Genomic DNA, 14,829 nt, shown 5'->3' on the forward strand with positions numbered 1-14,829 from the left:
GCAGGTTGTAGGATTGAAAACCTAAAAATATCAAAATTTTCAATAGGTTGGGTTGGGTCTGAATTTAGTAAATCCAGACCTGATCCAAAAAATAGAACGGGTCCAATTTTAGAACCCGGCCCGACCCTAGGGATCCTCCAAAATGGAAGGAGTCAGATCTAAACAGGTCGGGTTGGATCCGGTCATGAGTCAACCCGACCCATTTGCAACCTTACTCATAATCGGTGTTATATATTATAGTATATGTTAGTCGCTATATAATTAATCATTGGATGAAATCTACCTATTTATCTTTGGTTTGATTAGAAACAGTCAACCACTAAATCAAGTTTGAATCCATCTTAATGTTGTCTGACTTTACTTGAGCTAGTTACAGCTTAATTAAGGTTATTAAGCCTCATCTGAGATTTCTTACAAGCACAAGCATATCAGGTAATTCAATCTTACAATACTTTATTATCTTATGGAAATAGATTTTTAGTTCATTTGATTTGCAACTTGGCTCGCCGAATAACAAACTAGCTAAGCTCAATCTTATTTTCAAGCTTGGTCAATCTTAACAAAATTACAATGTCATTGTTTTTTTCTTTTCTTTTGTTAAGCCCCTTACAATGTCATTCTTGGTTAATAAGAATTTTTTTTCTAGCCACTTTTAGGGGTGATGATAGGGTTGTGATATTGCCAAACCTAATTTTCATGCTTCAAGTAATTGAAGTGTTCCTAAATTAAGCCCAAACACCTCAGCTCCTTCCATCTGTAACATACCAAGAAATGGCACTTACCGTAGCCACTTCAATTATAAATAAGTAAACCCTTCCCTGAGAGAGGGATGTGCCACCTCAAATTGAGTGTGCATTTATTAAATTTTATATAAAAAAATTCTAATAAAGATGGGAGGTGATGATCATTCATACTCTCTCATATTTAGAGATTAACGGGGCATTCAAAAGTATAGTGGAGGGCATGATTGTAAATCCAAAGAAAAACAGTACTCATTTCAGAAAAGAAAAAGAGAATTTCACAAAAAAAAAAAGAGGAGTCATGTGGAAACCATTTGCAAATTTTGCCTTCTCAAGCCGGTAGTATGCTTATCAAATTCTGTAAGAAATTTAAAAAATATTTTAGTAAAGTTGGGAGATCATGACCATTCATAATATCTAAAGATTATATAATTTATTGATTATATAATAAGCTATTTTTTTCACACAAGACATGATATTTAAATATAACCAACTGTGTTCATAATTATTGGCAAGATAAGCTAAACTTCAACAAGGGAAGGGAAGAACATTTAAAACGCTAGCCGACTAAAGACACTTAATTTCGATGAATTATCTTCAAAAGCTTATTAAAATTCTCGCTGGAGCTCCCACCGGGCCGAACCGCCTGCACCGCCATGGCCTTGAGCTCGGCCGCCCTCTCCCTCATCCTCTTGCCTTCTTCCCCCCTCAACACCACCTCCAGAGCCCTCACCGTCCCCTCCTTTGTGACCACCCCTCCTTCGAAGACCTCCCCGATTCCCCAAACGTGCGACACGGCCCTCGCGTTCAACGTCTGGTCCCCGAAGAAGGGGCGGCACACCATCGGCACGCCGGCGGTGATCCCCTCCAGCACCGAGTTCCACCCGCAGTGCGTCACGAACGCCCCGGCGGCCACGTGTCCCAGAATCCCCCGCTGGGGAGCCCAGTTCACCACCAATCCCCTCTCCCGGGTCCGTAGCAAGAACCCCGGCGGCAGCAGCTCCCTCGCCGCCTCCTTCAGCGACCAAATAAACGGCGCCCCGCTCGCCTTCAGCCCCTCCGCCAGCCAGGCGATCTCGGCCGGCGGCGGCGTCGTGACGGTGCCGAAACCGACGTAGACGACGGTGGCGGGGCCGTGGCGGTCGAGCCAGGGGAGGCAAAGGTGGGGGTCGGGCTCGGCGAGGGGAGGGGCGAGGAGGTGGATGGGGCCGAGGGGAAGGGGGTTGGGGAGAGCGGCGGCGAGGCCGGCATCGACGGACGGGTCGAGGCCGTGGAAGTTGTTGAGGACGACGGCGGCGGCGGCGCGAGGGATTTGCTGAGCCATGAGGTGGAGAAGGAGGGAAATGCTGGAGTTGAGAGGGCCGAAGATGATGCCTTCGGGGAGGTCGCGGACTCGGTGGGCGGAGAGGCCGGGGATGAAGTCGAGAATCTCGTCCGCCCGGCCCGGGTTCGCTACGTGGATGCAAGAAACATAAAGATGAGTCCAGAAATATGGAAATAGACGGCCCAACAGTGATTCAATTGGATCCATAACTAATGATGGTCCAGAGTCAGTGTATTTAGTTTGTTCATTAGTAAGTTACATCCCGTTTCCATGGATAGTAGTTTACGACTCTTTGCCCATTGCTGCATCCAGAGAGGATAAATACATGCATAATCTCCATATTATAACAGAATAATTAGAAATGGATCCTTACATACTCTCTCCATTTAAGCCTTTACGTTCTCACCAGATCAAGGATCCAAATCCCACAAATTCCACTACAAATACTATGATTGGCTTGTGGTCAACTTAATTGGGTCCATGCTGCAGTGTCCATCTAGTCCATATGGGTCATAGGTCGGTTCTGCTCGGATACCATTTTTAATGGCCCAGAATCTCATCTAAAAAGATTGATAGTTTCTTAAATTTGTATAAGTACTTAAGATCTTTGCAGTGAAGGACTAAACATATGCATGCATGCGCTTTCACAATATCTTAATATTATGCCAAGTGTTACCTTTATCTAAGTTCTAATGATCTTTAAATCAATCAAACCAGCTGTATAAATTGTAAAGGAGATATCAAGCAAGGTAGGGAGAAAAACATGCCGCTAGTTCCCTAAGACCCTTGAGGAAGAAAGAGACGTTTGAGGTCGGGAAGATGGACAAATATCTAAAACTCCCACCTGCAGCTTTCACCTAAAAGGGCTTTATGTACTTTTCGTTTTGCCCAAAAGTAGCACAGCCAGAACCACCATGTCTTGCAAAAGTCTTTGATTATTCCATTTGTGATATCAGCCCGACCAAGATTCCAACCTGGTCGAACTATTGGAGTGCTCGGAAGGTCAACTACTCAAATTAGGGAAGTCAGCTGAAGATCGTGATGTATCTCCGAGGTGGCGATGTTGTGACTGTGGTGCTCAGATGATAATAACTTTGATATTGGTAACTCATGAGATGTGTTGAACAGTACAGACTATGCTCGGACCTTCGCTCCGATGTTGGATCCGACATGAAATAGCAAAAGTAGAGAAGTCCTCTAGCTAGAGAGTATCTAGCGGGCTACCTTCCGATGTCTAAGTCAAACGGACTCTTAGAAAACAGTGGAGGTGTTGTGAAAATGCCAGAATGGCAGCATAAAAAAGTAAATGGGCTCGAAAGCACTTATCTGGAGGATCCTCTAAGAATGGTTAATATAGGTGATGGTCAGTGCTTGTCGTCAAAAAATTCGTGCGTGCAAATCAGCCGTTTTTGGTAACCGATCGCACGTCTCAAAGATCGCATGGGGGCTTTCGCCTGCACATCTTGCTTACTCATCATGCAATATGAAAATTGTTCACGATTTTAGCCGAACTGTCCCAATTGAGTGGATAGTTTGAAATTTGAAGAACTATCCACTTTTGGGATCGACCATATGACGAGTTTAACTAGTTAGTCCGAGGCTTCATGGCAAGCTCTCACTGGTCGGTCTACCACGTCAGCTATGGTCAATTTTGAGGTATATCACTTGTCCCCCCACTTCTAAGGCTGAGTTAATTTGTTAGCTTGGGCGGTGGAAGTAGTTTACGGGAAAAGCCAATCAGCCGAGGTGAGTCATGAAGCTGAGCCATCACGACCATCTTTTTGGTTTTGTTGTAAAGATCTTTTATATATGAGGGATCCTGTAGAGGTCGAACTCTTCCAAAAATACTTTTTTCAGCATTTGGATTCGAGACGACCTCGGTTTGAGCTCTACCCAAAGGCACGAAAGCTCAGTCAGGAGAGCTTCTTGTGGGTATGCTAGAAAGAACGGAATTTTAGAATTTTTCTTAACAAAATCTGTTACGGTCGTAGCCTCAGAAGAACTTTACATCTACAATGACCGGTCGACATTATATGACAAGATGTTCTTTCAAAATTCAGAAGAATTTAGGCGAAGGTTAGAAATATCATGAAAGCTGACATACAAGATGTCCAGTTCTTTCTTCTCATTTTTTTTATCTTGTTCTATATACCAGCTGGAATCTTACTTCTTCCAATCTTCCATCCTCTCCCGTCATTGTTTTCATATCTTCAATAAAAGCCGGCTGTCTACCCTGCCTCTCTTTTATTAAAAAAAAATTATATAAATATCCAAGATCTTTAGGACGGATAAATAATATGGGACTAAATCTAAGTTCTAATGATTTTTAAAATCAATCAAACCACCTGCGTAAAATGTAAAAGGAGATGAGACCAAACAAGGTAGGGAGAAAAACATGCTGTTAGCTCCCTAAGAGAGGGACGTTTGTGGTCGAGAAAATGGACAAATATCTAAAACTCCCACCTACTCCTTTTTACCTAAAGGAGTTTTATGTACTTTTATTTTGCCCTAAAGAAGCACAGCCAGAACCACCATGTCCTGTAAAAGTTTCGATGATTGTATTCAAGCGGGATGTGCGAACCATAAAGTCGCAGCCACGGGGAAAGCATGATGCCGACTCCCTAGCACACTACCAGTTCGTCAAAATAACGCAGACACGGACAAGTAAGACTGAGGCTTTAAAACAAGGTAGTCGTAACTACTCTTCTTTCCAGGTAGGTGGTGGCACGACTAATGAAGCCCTGTCGCTACGCATAACAACCTCCAACCTTCCCGTAAGGCTGACGATCCCACGAAAAAAGGAAAAAAAAAGTCACAGAATGGGAGAAATCGGACGTACCTTCTTCGCCGACACCAATCATACGGCGGAGCAAGTCGGTGTGGAGGTGGGCCAACAGCCCTCCGGACCCGCCCGTCCACAGCGGGACCCACGGCACCCCCATCTCCTCCGCCGCTTTCCCAGCCATCCACAGGAACGCGTCGCTCACCACGCAGCTCACCGCCGCCCCGCCCGCCTCCGCCGACGCCGCCTCTATCCCCTTCCGGACGATCGCCGGTGCCGCCGACAGGAACATTCCGATCTGCTCCTCGATGCCCGCCGCGGACGATCCCTCCGGAATCCCGTCGGATAGAGGGACGAACCGGAGGTTCCCGGCCAGGACAGCGCCGCCGCCTCGGAGGGAGGCGAGGGATCGGGCTGTGCTGAGGAAGGAGAAGGTGGTGGCGGGAGCAGCGGCGGCAAGGGCGCGGGCGAGAGCGAGGAGAGGGCCGGCGTGGGTGCCGAAGGGAAAGGCGACGAGCGCCACGTGCGGCGGGTGCTCGGCGGAAGAGTTCATGTCGAACACCTTATCATGCGAACGGAGATTGGAATCAGGAGAGGAAGAAGGGAAGTACATATATTATGCGAGTGCCGGTCACGTGTTTCATATATACATATATATAGCAAAGATCCGTAAAAGAGGGGTAGGTTGGAGTAAAATACGTTGAGCATGGAGTTGGATTTAGTTAGCTTATTTTTTGGTACCAGTTAAAAAATTTTATAATGAAACAAAGATTATAGTAAATTTATTTAGTTGGATTATTTTTTTTATTGACTATTGATTCAAATTTGTGGGATTATTGACCCAAATGAAGGGTTTGGGGCATGACAGTAGCAGTATCAAGATTTAAGATTATAGGAATTCTGGCATACGCAGCATCAAAATTTAGGATCATTAGGGATTATGCCAGAAGTGATTTATAGAGTTTGGCTTTTGATAGACAATTTGTGACTCCTTTTATAATTTGTGGGGCCTGATAAATTTTGAGATCTTATTGTTTCGGAAATAAATTAGTGAATTAAAATATTTTTGGTGGATTTTTATTAGAGTTGTGCAGCAAAACTGTGGTGGGATAAGTTATTTTTAATCTGGTCAAAAATATTAACTCCAATTTGGAAGGTGTTATGATAGAGGTCTTGATTTGGTTTTTCCAAGGCTACTTGGGGGTTCAAGAACAAGAAAAGTGAGAAGTATTCTCAAAGTATAAAAGGGTCAAATAAATTTCGAGGGCGAAACTCTTTTAAAGAGGGGAGAATATAAGGGTCTGCTCCAGGCCCGAGAATTTGAACAGGCCCCAAAAAGAGTGGCGCCAATTTTAGCCTGCTCCACAACTATTCTTGGGTATTTATAAATATATGCCTATCGCAGCATATAATTTGTAATTTTGCCGGTTGTACTGGCCTAGCTCATGAATCCAATAGGATTCTCGGCCCAATTATTCAAACAGGTATAAGGTTGGTTTAAGGATTTTATTTTCCTCCTCTCTTTGTTTAGTTGGTGCAAAAATATCTGCTGCAAAATAGAAGAAAATGTTTGTACATTTTAACATGTGGTTCTTCCGTGAACTTGCGTGTAAGAACAAGAGCCTATTGACCGGCCTTTTAATTTATGGTCCTTTTCCTATTCACCACAACCGCAAATTGTGTAATGTTGAGAAAGACTGAAAGTAATGATGAAATCGAATCGGATATGGATTGGATGCTAGCATATTCACATCTATATTTATTTTATTTATCAAATATAAATACGAATACAGATACATATACGCATATTAGTCGGTATAAAAATTTGTATCCATATTTATTTTTTAAACGAATATGGATATAAATTAGATATCGAAAGTATGGATATAAATACGAATATAAATCGGATAATTAAACTTTATTACTACAAAATCAAACTCAATAAGTGATAAATCAAGTTAATAGCATATTATTGTGGTTATTTATTTTTTTTAAAAAAATCATGAGTATCATATAAAATTAAATAAGATTATAAATAGAATCGGATATTCGGATATGGATGAAATAGTTATCTTCCATATCTATATTTATTTTTTTTTATGAATATAAATACAGATACAAATGTTAATCGAATACATGCAATCAGAGATCATCGTCGACGTATTCGGTTAGCAGTCCTGCGATACCAACTTGTGGTTCTCCCTCAATACTTACCGGATGTCGTATAATGATCTAGTTCTTGTGCTTGAGCCTAAGGCCTCCTGAAACGACTGTATCATCAAAGCCTGATCTATAAGGATCCGTATGGGCATGTATTTAGTCCCACATTAATTATTCGTTGGATAGATTTTGCGTACTCATATAGGATCAAGAAACCCAAATAATATCTTCCAATTAGCTTTTTTTGAATGAGATTCTGGGTTGTTATAAATTGTATCAGAACGGACTTGGCCATAACCTATGTGGACGAGGGGACATTGCAGCACAGATTTATTAGGATCGATCATGGGCCGATCGTGGTGCTTGTGATTAGATTTGAATGGATTTGAATTCTTAGCCTATCAAAGACGTCAGGGCTTAAATAGGAGTATGTAAAGACCCGTGCAGGCATGTATTTAGTCCCACATCGATTATTCGCTGGATAAATTTTGGATATATATACAGGATCAAGAAATACCTTCCGACTAGCCTTTTTGAATGAGATGTTGGGTTGTTACATTATCTATGTTCCCCCATCTTTCTCCTACGCTCTATGCTCTCTATTATTGAGGACTCTTGGCCCTACCCCAATTGTACAATGATTGTCGGAATGTTGCCAAGTGCCACCACTTCCTCATTTCATCACAGTCGAGAGCTTGTCCGATCCTATCCTCCACCCCCTAGCCATTGGCGGATCATTTTATAAACTCAACCCAATTTGAATAACTTACCCCAAGGATAATTTATACTCTCGGTTAAGTTATCCCAACCTCGATTAACTTATTAGAAATTTTAAATAATGGAAAGGGTAAAAGTATCCTTTTAGATGACATTTTAACAATGTTTGGCATCAAGTGGGCCTTGGAATTTTATTGAATCACTTAACAAACTTCTGGAACCACGTTGAAAATTTTTAGAATTAGGAGGTAATAAGTGAAAATGGCCCTAAGTTGAGAGAATATTTTGGTATTTTTTTTCTTATCTTCTTGTATTAATAACCACTCACTTTGCCGCATTGGGTGATACAAGCAAACTGGATAATAGATTGCGACTTATCACATGTGCGCTCTACCTCGGGATAGCATTATCTCTCTTGCGACAAAGATGAGCACGGGTCATATACATGCATCTAGCTCTCAATTGTAAGTCAACTAGAAGTTCGGGTTCAATCACTTATTAACCTTATGTTGTGCAGCAACAGGTAATTAGACAAGATGAGAAATATGATTTTTTTTTTTTTTTTGGGTACATCGGCGGCTCACACTCTACGAGTGTGAATACGGCCAACAAAATTTGAAAACAACAAAGTAGAAAAGGAACTCGGCACTGTGCCATGCTCTCTCCTAGCAAAACCTTCAGAATGGTGCGCCGCATAGGAAGCAACCCAATCAGCAGCACCATTCGCCTCCCTGAAGACATGTATGGCCTAATGGGCACTACACGCTTGCAGTAGTCTGCGAATATCAAGTAGTAGTGGTCTGCCCTTGCCTACACGACCCCGACCCTGAATCCAATCAATGACTGTCGTCGAGTCGCCTCTAGAATAAGCCAGTCTGCCCTTAAACTCCGTCGGGCATAGGAGATGCCCTCCCAGGCGGCTCTGAGCTCTGCACATACCACCGAGGAATCGAAGATCCGAAGACCTCCTGCCGCCACTAGCCTGGAGTTATGGTCTCTGATGACAAAACCTGCGCCTCCGCAGCGTCTGTCCTCGACAACACTGCCACCAAAGTTCACCTTCAGAAAGTCAGGAGGTGGAGGCACCTAGGATACGGAGACATATTTCGACGCTACAAGAGTAGAAAGAGGGCCCAAATATCCCTAGCCAACTTAGTAGGTGAAGACTCAGCAGTGCTAATGAACTCTTCCGCATGCAATAATGCTCTGGCCTCCACCGTCCTCGGAGGCGAGAAATATGAATCTTAGCCCTAACCAATTACCTGTAGTATTGTGATGTATGGACACCTACTGATGGGACATACATACATCATAGATATACACATATAAGTATACACGCACAAACTCTCTTTTGGCCTTGTCCTGTCATCTAATGCATGATACATGGATGCCGGATGATCTGGAACCGGACTTTAATTGCTCGATATATCTCAGAACAATCAAATATATCCATACTCGTGGTAGCAACTTAAATCAGCACAAATTAATTTCTCAAAGGAACACACAACCACACACAAATGACATTAATTGAATTAAGGCTCCTTGAATTGCGCTGCTCATGGCCATACCTCTGATGAGTTTAGTGATTTGGAACAACAAAACGGACGACTAACAGATCAGTCACTTGATTAGAAGAAACAATCTGTTTGAAGTTTGTCTAGTAAATATAACTGCAACCTCCGAGAGTCCAACTAATAAAATTACTTAATTAATTATGTTCCCCAGCCGTACTCCAGATCCTCGAAGCTTTAACAGCAACTAAAAAGTATCACATTCTTTCCAATATAAAGGTGCTTCTTCCTAGTTGGACCTCCCAAAGCTAGAGTGGGAATCTAATGGAACATGGGTGCCACCACAAACTACCAAAACCCACTCCATATATGAGCGTCACTTGACCACCCAATCAATAACCCACCAAACCAGCAAAGAAGCAATCTTCCTCTAAACCTTGAAGCCATGCTTCCATTCCTCACCTCCCTTCTCCTCCTCCTCCTCCTCCTCCTCAGCCACCAAGCCATCGCCGGCGGCGACGGAGGCCCCAGCCTGGCGAGACAGTTCCTGGGCCCGCACAACACGGCCCGGTCGGCGCTCCGGCTCAGGCCGCTGATCTGGGACCCCCGGCTGGCCCGTTACGCGGAGCGGTACGCGAACCGGCGCCGCGGGGACTGCGCCCTGGTCCACTCGGCCGGTCCATACGGGGAGAACATCTTCTGGGGAAGCGGTTCGGGCTGGACGCCGGCCCAGGCGGTGGCGGCCTGGGTCTCGGAGCGGCAGTGGTACCGCTACGGCTCCAACTCGTGCGCCGGCGGCTGGGAGAAGTGCGGCCACTACACCCAGATCGTGTGGCGCACCACCCGGCGGCTCGGGTGCGCCCGGGTCAACTGCGCCGGCGGCCGAGGGGTCTTCATTGTTTGTGACTACCACCCCCCGGGTAACTTCGTAGGCGAGAGACCCTATTGATCATTGATTGATTGATTAATTATTGTGTTATAATTTTCATATACATAAACGCGTAATGTAAAATAAATTATATGGTTTGATTTTTTTTAAAGCTTTAACATGGGCTTGATTGATGAATTATGTACCAAAAAAAAAAAAAAGGCATGCAGTTAGATTTAAGGGTGGGGCTTCGCCAGATAAGCCCTTGTCACAAAGCGGGTGAATGTGGCAGGGTAGTAAGTGTAGCGATCACATGTTAGGTGGTATACTGTTTTCTTTTAGTAATGGAGGCACAGCATTTTAATAGAGGAATTTAGGAGGTCAGGGAATCCAAGGAAGAGTGGCTTGGATGGCAGTGACGAATAAAAATGGTTTGTTCCTTTGACTTTACAGTTGGTGGTTGGTTTTATAGTTGGGGAGGCAAGAGCATGTGCCTGAGCTCGTCTCATGAACTTTTACCTACGGAAAGAGATCGCTTGTTCTCATTTTCTCTACGTTTACAATTGAGTCTTTAGCTATTGCGTTTAGTCCTGCTGCGGGCTCGTTAGGGGAAAAATGTCCTTATTTTGGCCTATTCAAATCGTTGACCCCGGAGGATCTAATTAATAGAAAAATGTCTATTCCATGGAATGTCAGTATCCCAATCCTTGCCTTATACGTAGTCGTACATGCCTCATCCTGTCCAGTCTCCTAGTTCTTGAAACTGCCCCATGTCTAAGGAAGTTTTGGAGGTTAATTATCCTCGTTGCTGCAAGAGTTTGGGTTGCATTAATAGATCTTGGCCGCTAGGTTGGGTTGCATTACTATATATTGGACTGGGATTGTCTCCATCGGACTAAATCAAGTAGAATTAGAGAGAATTGTTGGGTTCCAGTCCCTACTATTATAATTGGTTGTAGTCTTTTTTTTTTTTTCCTAAAAAATCTGTTTTTAGAAGGGGTTCTCTCTTAAAAGAAAATATTGCAGGGAGGAAGTTCTCTCCATGCCTTTTGCATGGAGTTCAGATCCTCTGCGGTGTGACTAATTATATACTGAAAAATTTTGTACCATCATGTATAGCCGCTACGTCATCCATTTCTGAGATAAATAGCTCTCTTTTATTCTAGGAATATGTTTGGATGCTTTTCAACGGATGAAGGAGAGCCACCTGTTTCTGAGATGGCTGATATGGTGGCTGTTGATGACAGTTCTGCACTCTACAGTACAGAAGTTGCAACACAGAGGACCCCATTTGTTTTGTAAATTCATCTGTCACCACTTTCCAGCTAAGACCACTGCAAGTCTTGTATTAGATCGATCAATTAGAATACAAATTCAACTTAAAGCTGTAGCATGCTAGATTACTGTAATGCTGGTGTTGACTGCAAGCGAAGCGTTTTGCACCAAAACATTATTATCACAACTGCTGTCGACACCGTATCACATTAACAGACGTGATTGACCACATGACTGATTTCAAAATTTACACATTTAAGGTCATATCCTCGTAGACTAATATATTCCACAGTAAACCTAATTTACTACTCTAGACCCAACACCATATATGCCACAATATTTTGTGCCTGCAACCAGACTAATGGCTACAAATATTTCCCAGACAGAACCTAAATATACACTAAAACAGAAGACCAACAAGCCTAGATACTCCAATGACGACATCAGTCAACCGATCCAGAGCCATTGATCGGATCCAATAACACTAATAGGGTCTCTCGCCAACATAATTCCCGGGCGGATCGTAGTTGCAAGTCATGAACGTGTCCCCGTGGTCGCACACGGCCCGGGCGCACCCCATCCGGCGCGTGTTCTTCCAAACGATCTGGGTGTAGTGGCCGCAGACCCGGCCGGGCGCGCACGCGTTGGCCGCGTCCGAGTAGTCCTTCTCCTCCTCCGCCCAAGCCCGCACCGCGTCCGCCGGCCGCCACTCCGACCCCGAGCCCCAGAACACGTTCTCCCCCAACGTGAAACCCCCTTCAGGGAACGAGTGCAACACCCGGCAGTCCGCCTTCCTCTGCTCCGCCCACCACCGGGCGTAGGCCTCCAGCTTTGAATCCCAGAATAATGGCATCTCCCAGTGGGCTGCCCGGACCAAGTTGTGAGCAAAGAGGAACTCTATAGACTCGCCCAAGCATTTCCAGCAGAGGGCTTTTTGAGATGTTGTATATGGTCGCATTGTCGACCTTGGCTAAGGGCGGTGGGTTTGAGACCAATGATTGGATTGGGGTGGAGAGAAAGAGGAGTAAAGGAAGGAGGAGGAGGGTGTAAGGTTGCATGGTTGGTTCTTGGTAGTGGTGTGGCTGGAATTGGGAGTTTGGTGAGGGGGGAGAATAAATAGTGGGTGGTCTCGTGAGTTTTCGGGTGGGGCGAAGGCAGCCCGTGAGTGCTCGCTTCGTTTGTTTGGCTAGGTAACTGGGGGGTGGTTCTATATACACCCCCCCTATTGCTCAGGACACCCCCCAAAAATTAAAAAAAAATTAAATACTCTCTACACCCCCCCATTTGCTAAGGACACCCCTAAAAAATTAAAAATTCCTAAATTACCCCCCACCCTCCCCACCCCCTCACCTAAATTGCTCTCTACACCCCCCAAACCCCCCCCCCACCCCGCTCTTCCCCTCCAAAACACCTCGCCAACGCCCAAAACCCCCCGTTCCCCCTTCTCCCTCTCGTCGCCGGCATTCTCCCGATCTCCGACCACCTCGCCGGCTTCTCCCGGAACCACCTCGCCGGCTTCTCCCGAAATTTTTTTTTTTCACGGTTCGTGCTCCGTTCGGCACTGGATCGCCGAACAAAAGGCTTCTGTTCGGCTGAACAGTGCCGGACAGAAGCCTTCTGTTCGGCACTGTGCAGCCGAACAGATCTGTTCGGTTGAGGGTTGCCGAACAGAAGGCTTCTGTTCGGCACTGTTCAGCCGAACAAAAGCCTTTTGTTCGGCGATCCAGTGCCGAACGGAGCACGAACCGTGAAAAAAAAAATTTTGGGAGAAGCCGGCGAGGTGGTTCCGGGAGAAGCCGGCGAGGTGGTCGGAGATCGGGAGAATGCCGACGACGAGAGGGAGAAGGGGGAACGGGGGAGGAGGGGTTTAAGGGGGGTTTGAGGGGTGTTTTTTTTTTTCTTTTCAAAACGAAACGGAGGAGGAGGGGGGGGGTGTATGAGAAAATTTCAAGGGCAATATGGTAATTACACTAAAGGTTAGTTTGGGTTTTTTCTTTTTGGTTTTTGGGGGGTGTCCTGAGCAATAGGGGGGGTGTATATAGAACTACCCGTAACTGGGCCATGGCAAGGGTTCATGGGTGGCATAGTGAGCATAGTTTATGTTTTTTGGCATTACACGTTTAGGCTGCTCATTGGGTATCGTTTGGACGGGCCCGAGGTCCATCGGTAATAGACAGCGACTGTCATGTGAAGTTTGGTCCTTGGTGTCGTACGTGCTGTGCTGTCCCTGTACCTTGGACTCTTCAGGAAATGTCATTGGTCGGAAGCCACCTTCTGGAAATTTCTTGATATAATTGTTGAGTTCTGGTAAATGTTAATCATAAGCGGACCAACTCGACTCCTTATCAGATTGGAATCGTTGGACTTCCAGCCAATGATTTGTCATCTAACCTCCGTTAATTTTTGAAATGAGCGCGCAGAAATCTTAAATAAAAGGTACCTACCCAGAATGGGCCAAAAAAGAGATGTTTAAGTTGTAAGAACTAAGGAGGGATAGAAGCCATATTTTTCTGTATTATTTTCTAATTTTAAATTATTTTGATATAGAGAAACCTATTATTTAATTGTTATTAGATATGACCCTACTGATAGGGCATAATGTGTTCATACTTGGTATCATTAGTTGACCATCAGTAAAGCGAGATCAATTATTGATGTTAAAATTCTTTACGATGATGAACATGTGCTGGCAATACTTAGTCTTAGGTAAATTCAACTGCATGCAGAACTTTATCAAATAATCGACTGAATCAAAACCAGCGAGCACTAGTTTGAGGCCCAGCCTCGCTAGGCCGGTCCGACACAAAGTGAGGACCTAAAGGCCCTCTTTCCATTCAGAACAGGGCAGAGCCCTGGTGAACCATTGCAAAGGAGTAAGAAGAGTCCTCCTCCACCATATACTCTATCGGAGGCTAAGATAAGCCTAGCCTCTACTTCTATTTAAGCCATCGACCCTTCCTAATTCATCTTCATCGAAAGATCTTCACATATGCCGTTATCTTCTTTTCCTTTTCTTCTTTGATTGCCGACGGCCTAAACTCTTTGTGCTCGCCCAAAAATGCAGCCAAGCCTTGCCGGAATTAGAAGTATGACCCTTAATCTTCTTTTCCTTGGTTTTTCTGTTCACCAACTTCATTGTCGGCTTACTTTTTGCCAGAAAAATTTAATTAAGAAGAGGCTCTCTTCATCCTCTGTTTTTGGATTCAAAAACCACTTTGTTCTTCTTTTTCCAACCTCCTCCACTGTCGACACTTGTCGCCGGAGATGGCAACTTGTTCCCTTTGATGCCTTGGGCCGTCACTAGAGCCCCATCGTCGGAGATCATGAATGAAGAAAGAGGGGAGCTAAAAGCCTTGTTTTCGGTCCTTTCTTCCTCTTCCTGTCATTGTCGGCCGCCCTATCACCGCCGCCGGTCACCTCTGTCGCCGATCTTCTAGCTGTCGACCACCATA

General features: G+C 44.6%; 3 protein-coding genes across 3 annotated transcripts; 1 reads left to right on the plus strand and 2 right to left on the minus strand.

Annotated features, from left to right (window-relative positions):
• Positions 1-1,154: 1,154 nt before the first annotated feature.
• Positions 1,155-5,564, minus strand: LOC103718397 (myricetin 3-O-rhamnosyltransferase UGT77B2-like). The gene is made up of 2 exons (XM_008807199.4): positions 4,904-5,564; positions 1,155-2,192 (listed from the first exon to the last, which is right to left on the minus strand). The coding sequence occupies exons 1-2, from the start codon at positions 5,457-5,459 to the stop codon at positions 1,318-1,320; spliced, it is 1,431 nt and encodes a 476-aa protein (XP_008805421.4). The 5' UTR covers positions 5,460-5,564; the 3' UTR covers positions 1,155-1,317.
• A 3,810-nt stretch (positions 5,565-9,374) lies between these two features.
• Positions 9,375-10,281, plus strand: LOC103718398 (pathogenesis-related protein PR-1-like). Its single transcript, XM_008807200.3, has one exon. It carries the CDS (start codon positions 9,680-9,682, stop codon positions 10,181-10,183), a length of 504 nt encoding a protein of 167 aa, XP_008805422.2. The 5' UTR covers positions 9,375-9,679; the 3' UTR covers positions 10,184-10,281.
• A 1,197-nt stretch (positions 10,282-11,478) lies between these two features.
• LOC103718399 (pathogenesis-related protein PR-1) lies at positions 11,479-12,474 on the minus strand. Its single transcript, XM_008807201.4, has one exon. It carries the CDS (start codon positions 12,333-12,335, stop codon positions 11,862-11,864), a length of 474 nt encoding a protein of 157 aa, XP_008805423.2. The 5' UTR covers positions 12,336-12,474; the 3' UTR covers positions 11,479-11,861.
• Between the last annotated feature and the right edge of the window lie 2,355 nt (positions 12,475-14,829).

Source organism: Phoenix dactylifera, chromosome 1 (assembly GCF_009389715.1).
Source record: "Phoenix dactylifera cultivar Barhee BC4 chromosome 1, palm_55x_up_171113_PBpolish2nd_filt_p, whole genome shotgun sequence".
NCBI lineage: Eukaryota > Viridiplantae > Streptophyta > Magnoliopsida > Arecales > Arecaceae > Phoenix > Phoenix dactylifera.

Coding starts and splice junctions, on each gene's coding strand:
- LOC103718397 (XM_008807199.4), bottom strand. CDS start 5,459: ATGTACTTCCCTTCTTCCTCTCCTGATTCCAATCTCCGTTCGCATGAT. Junction 2,193..4,903: donor GATTGGTGTCGGCGAAGAAG/GTACGTCCGATT, acceptor GCATCCACGTAG/CGAACCCGGGCCGGGCGGAC.
- LOC103718398 (XM_008807200.3), top strand. CDS start 9,680: ATGCTTCCATTCCTCACCTCCCTTCTCCTCCTCCTCCTCCTCCTCCTC.
- LOC103718399 (XM_008807201.4), bottom strand. CDS start 12,335: ATGCGACCATATACAACATCTCAAAAAGCCCTCTGCTGGAAATGCTTG.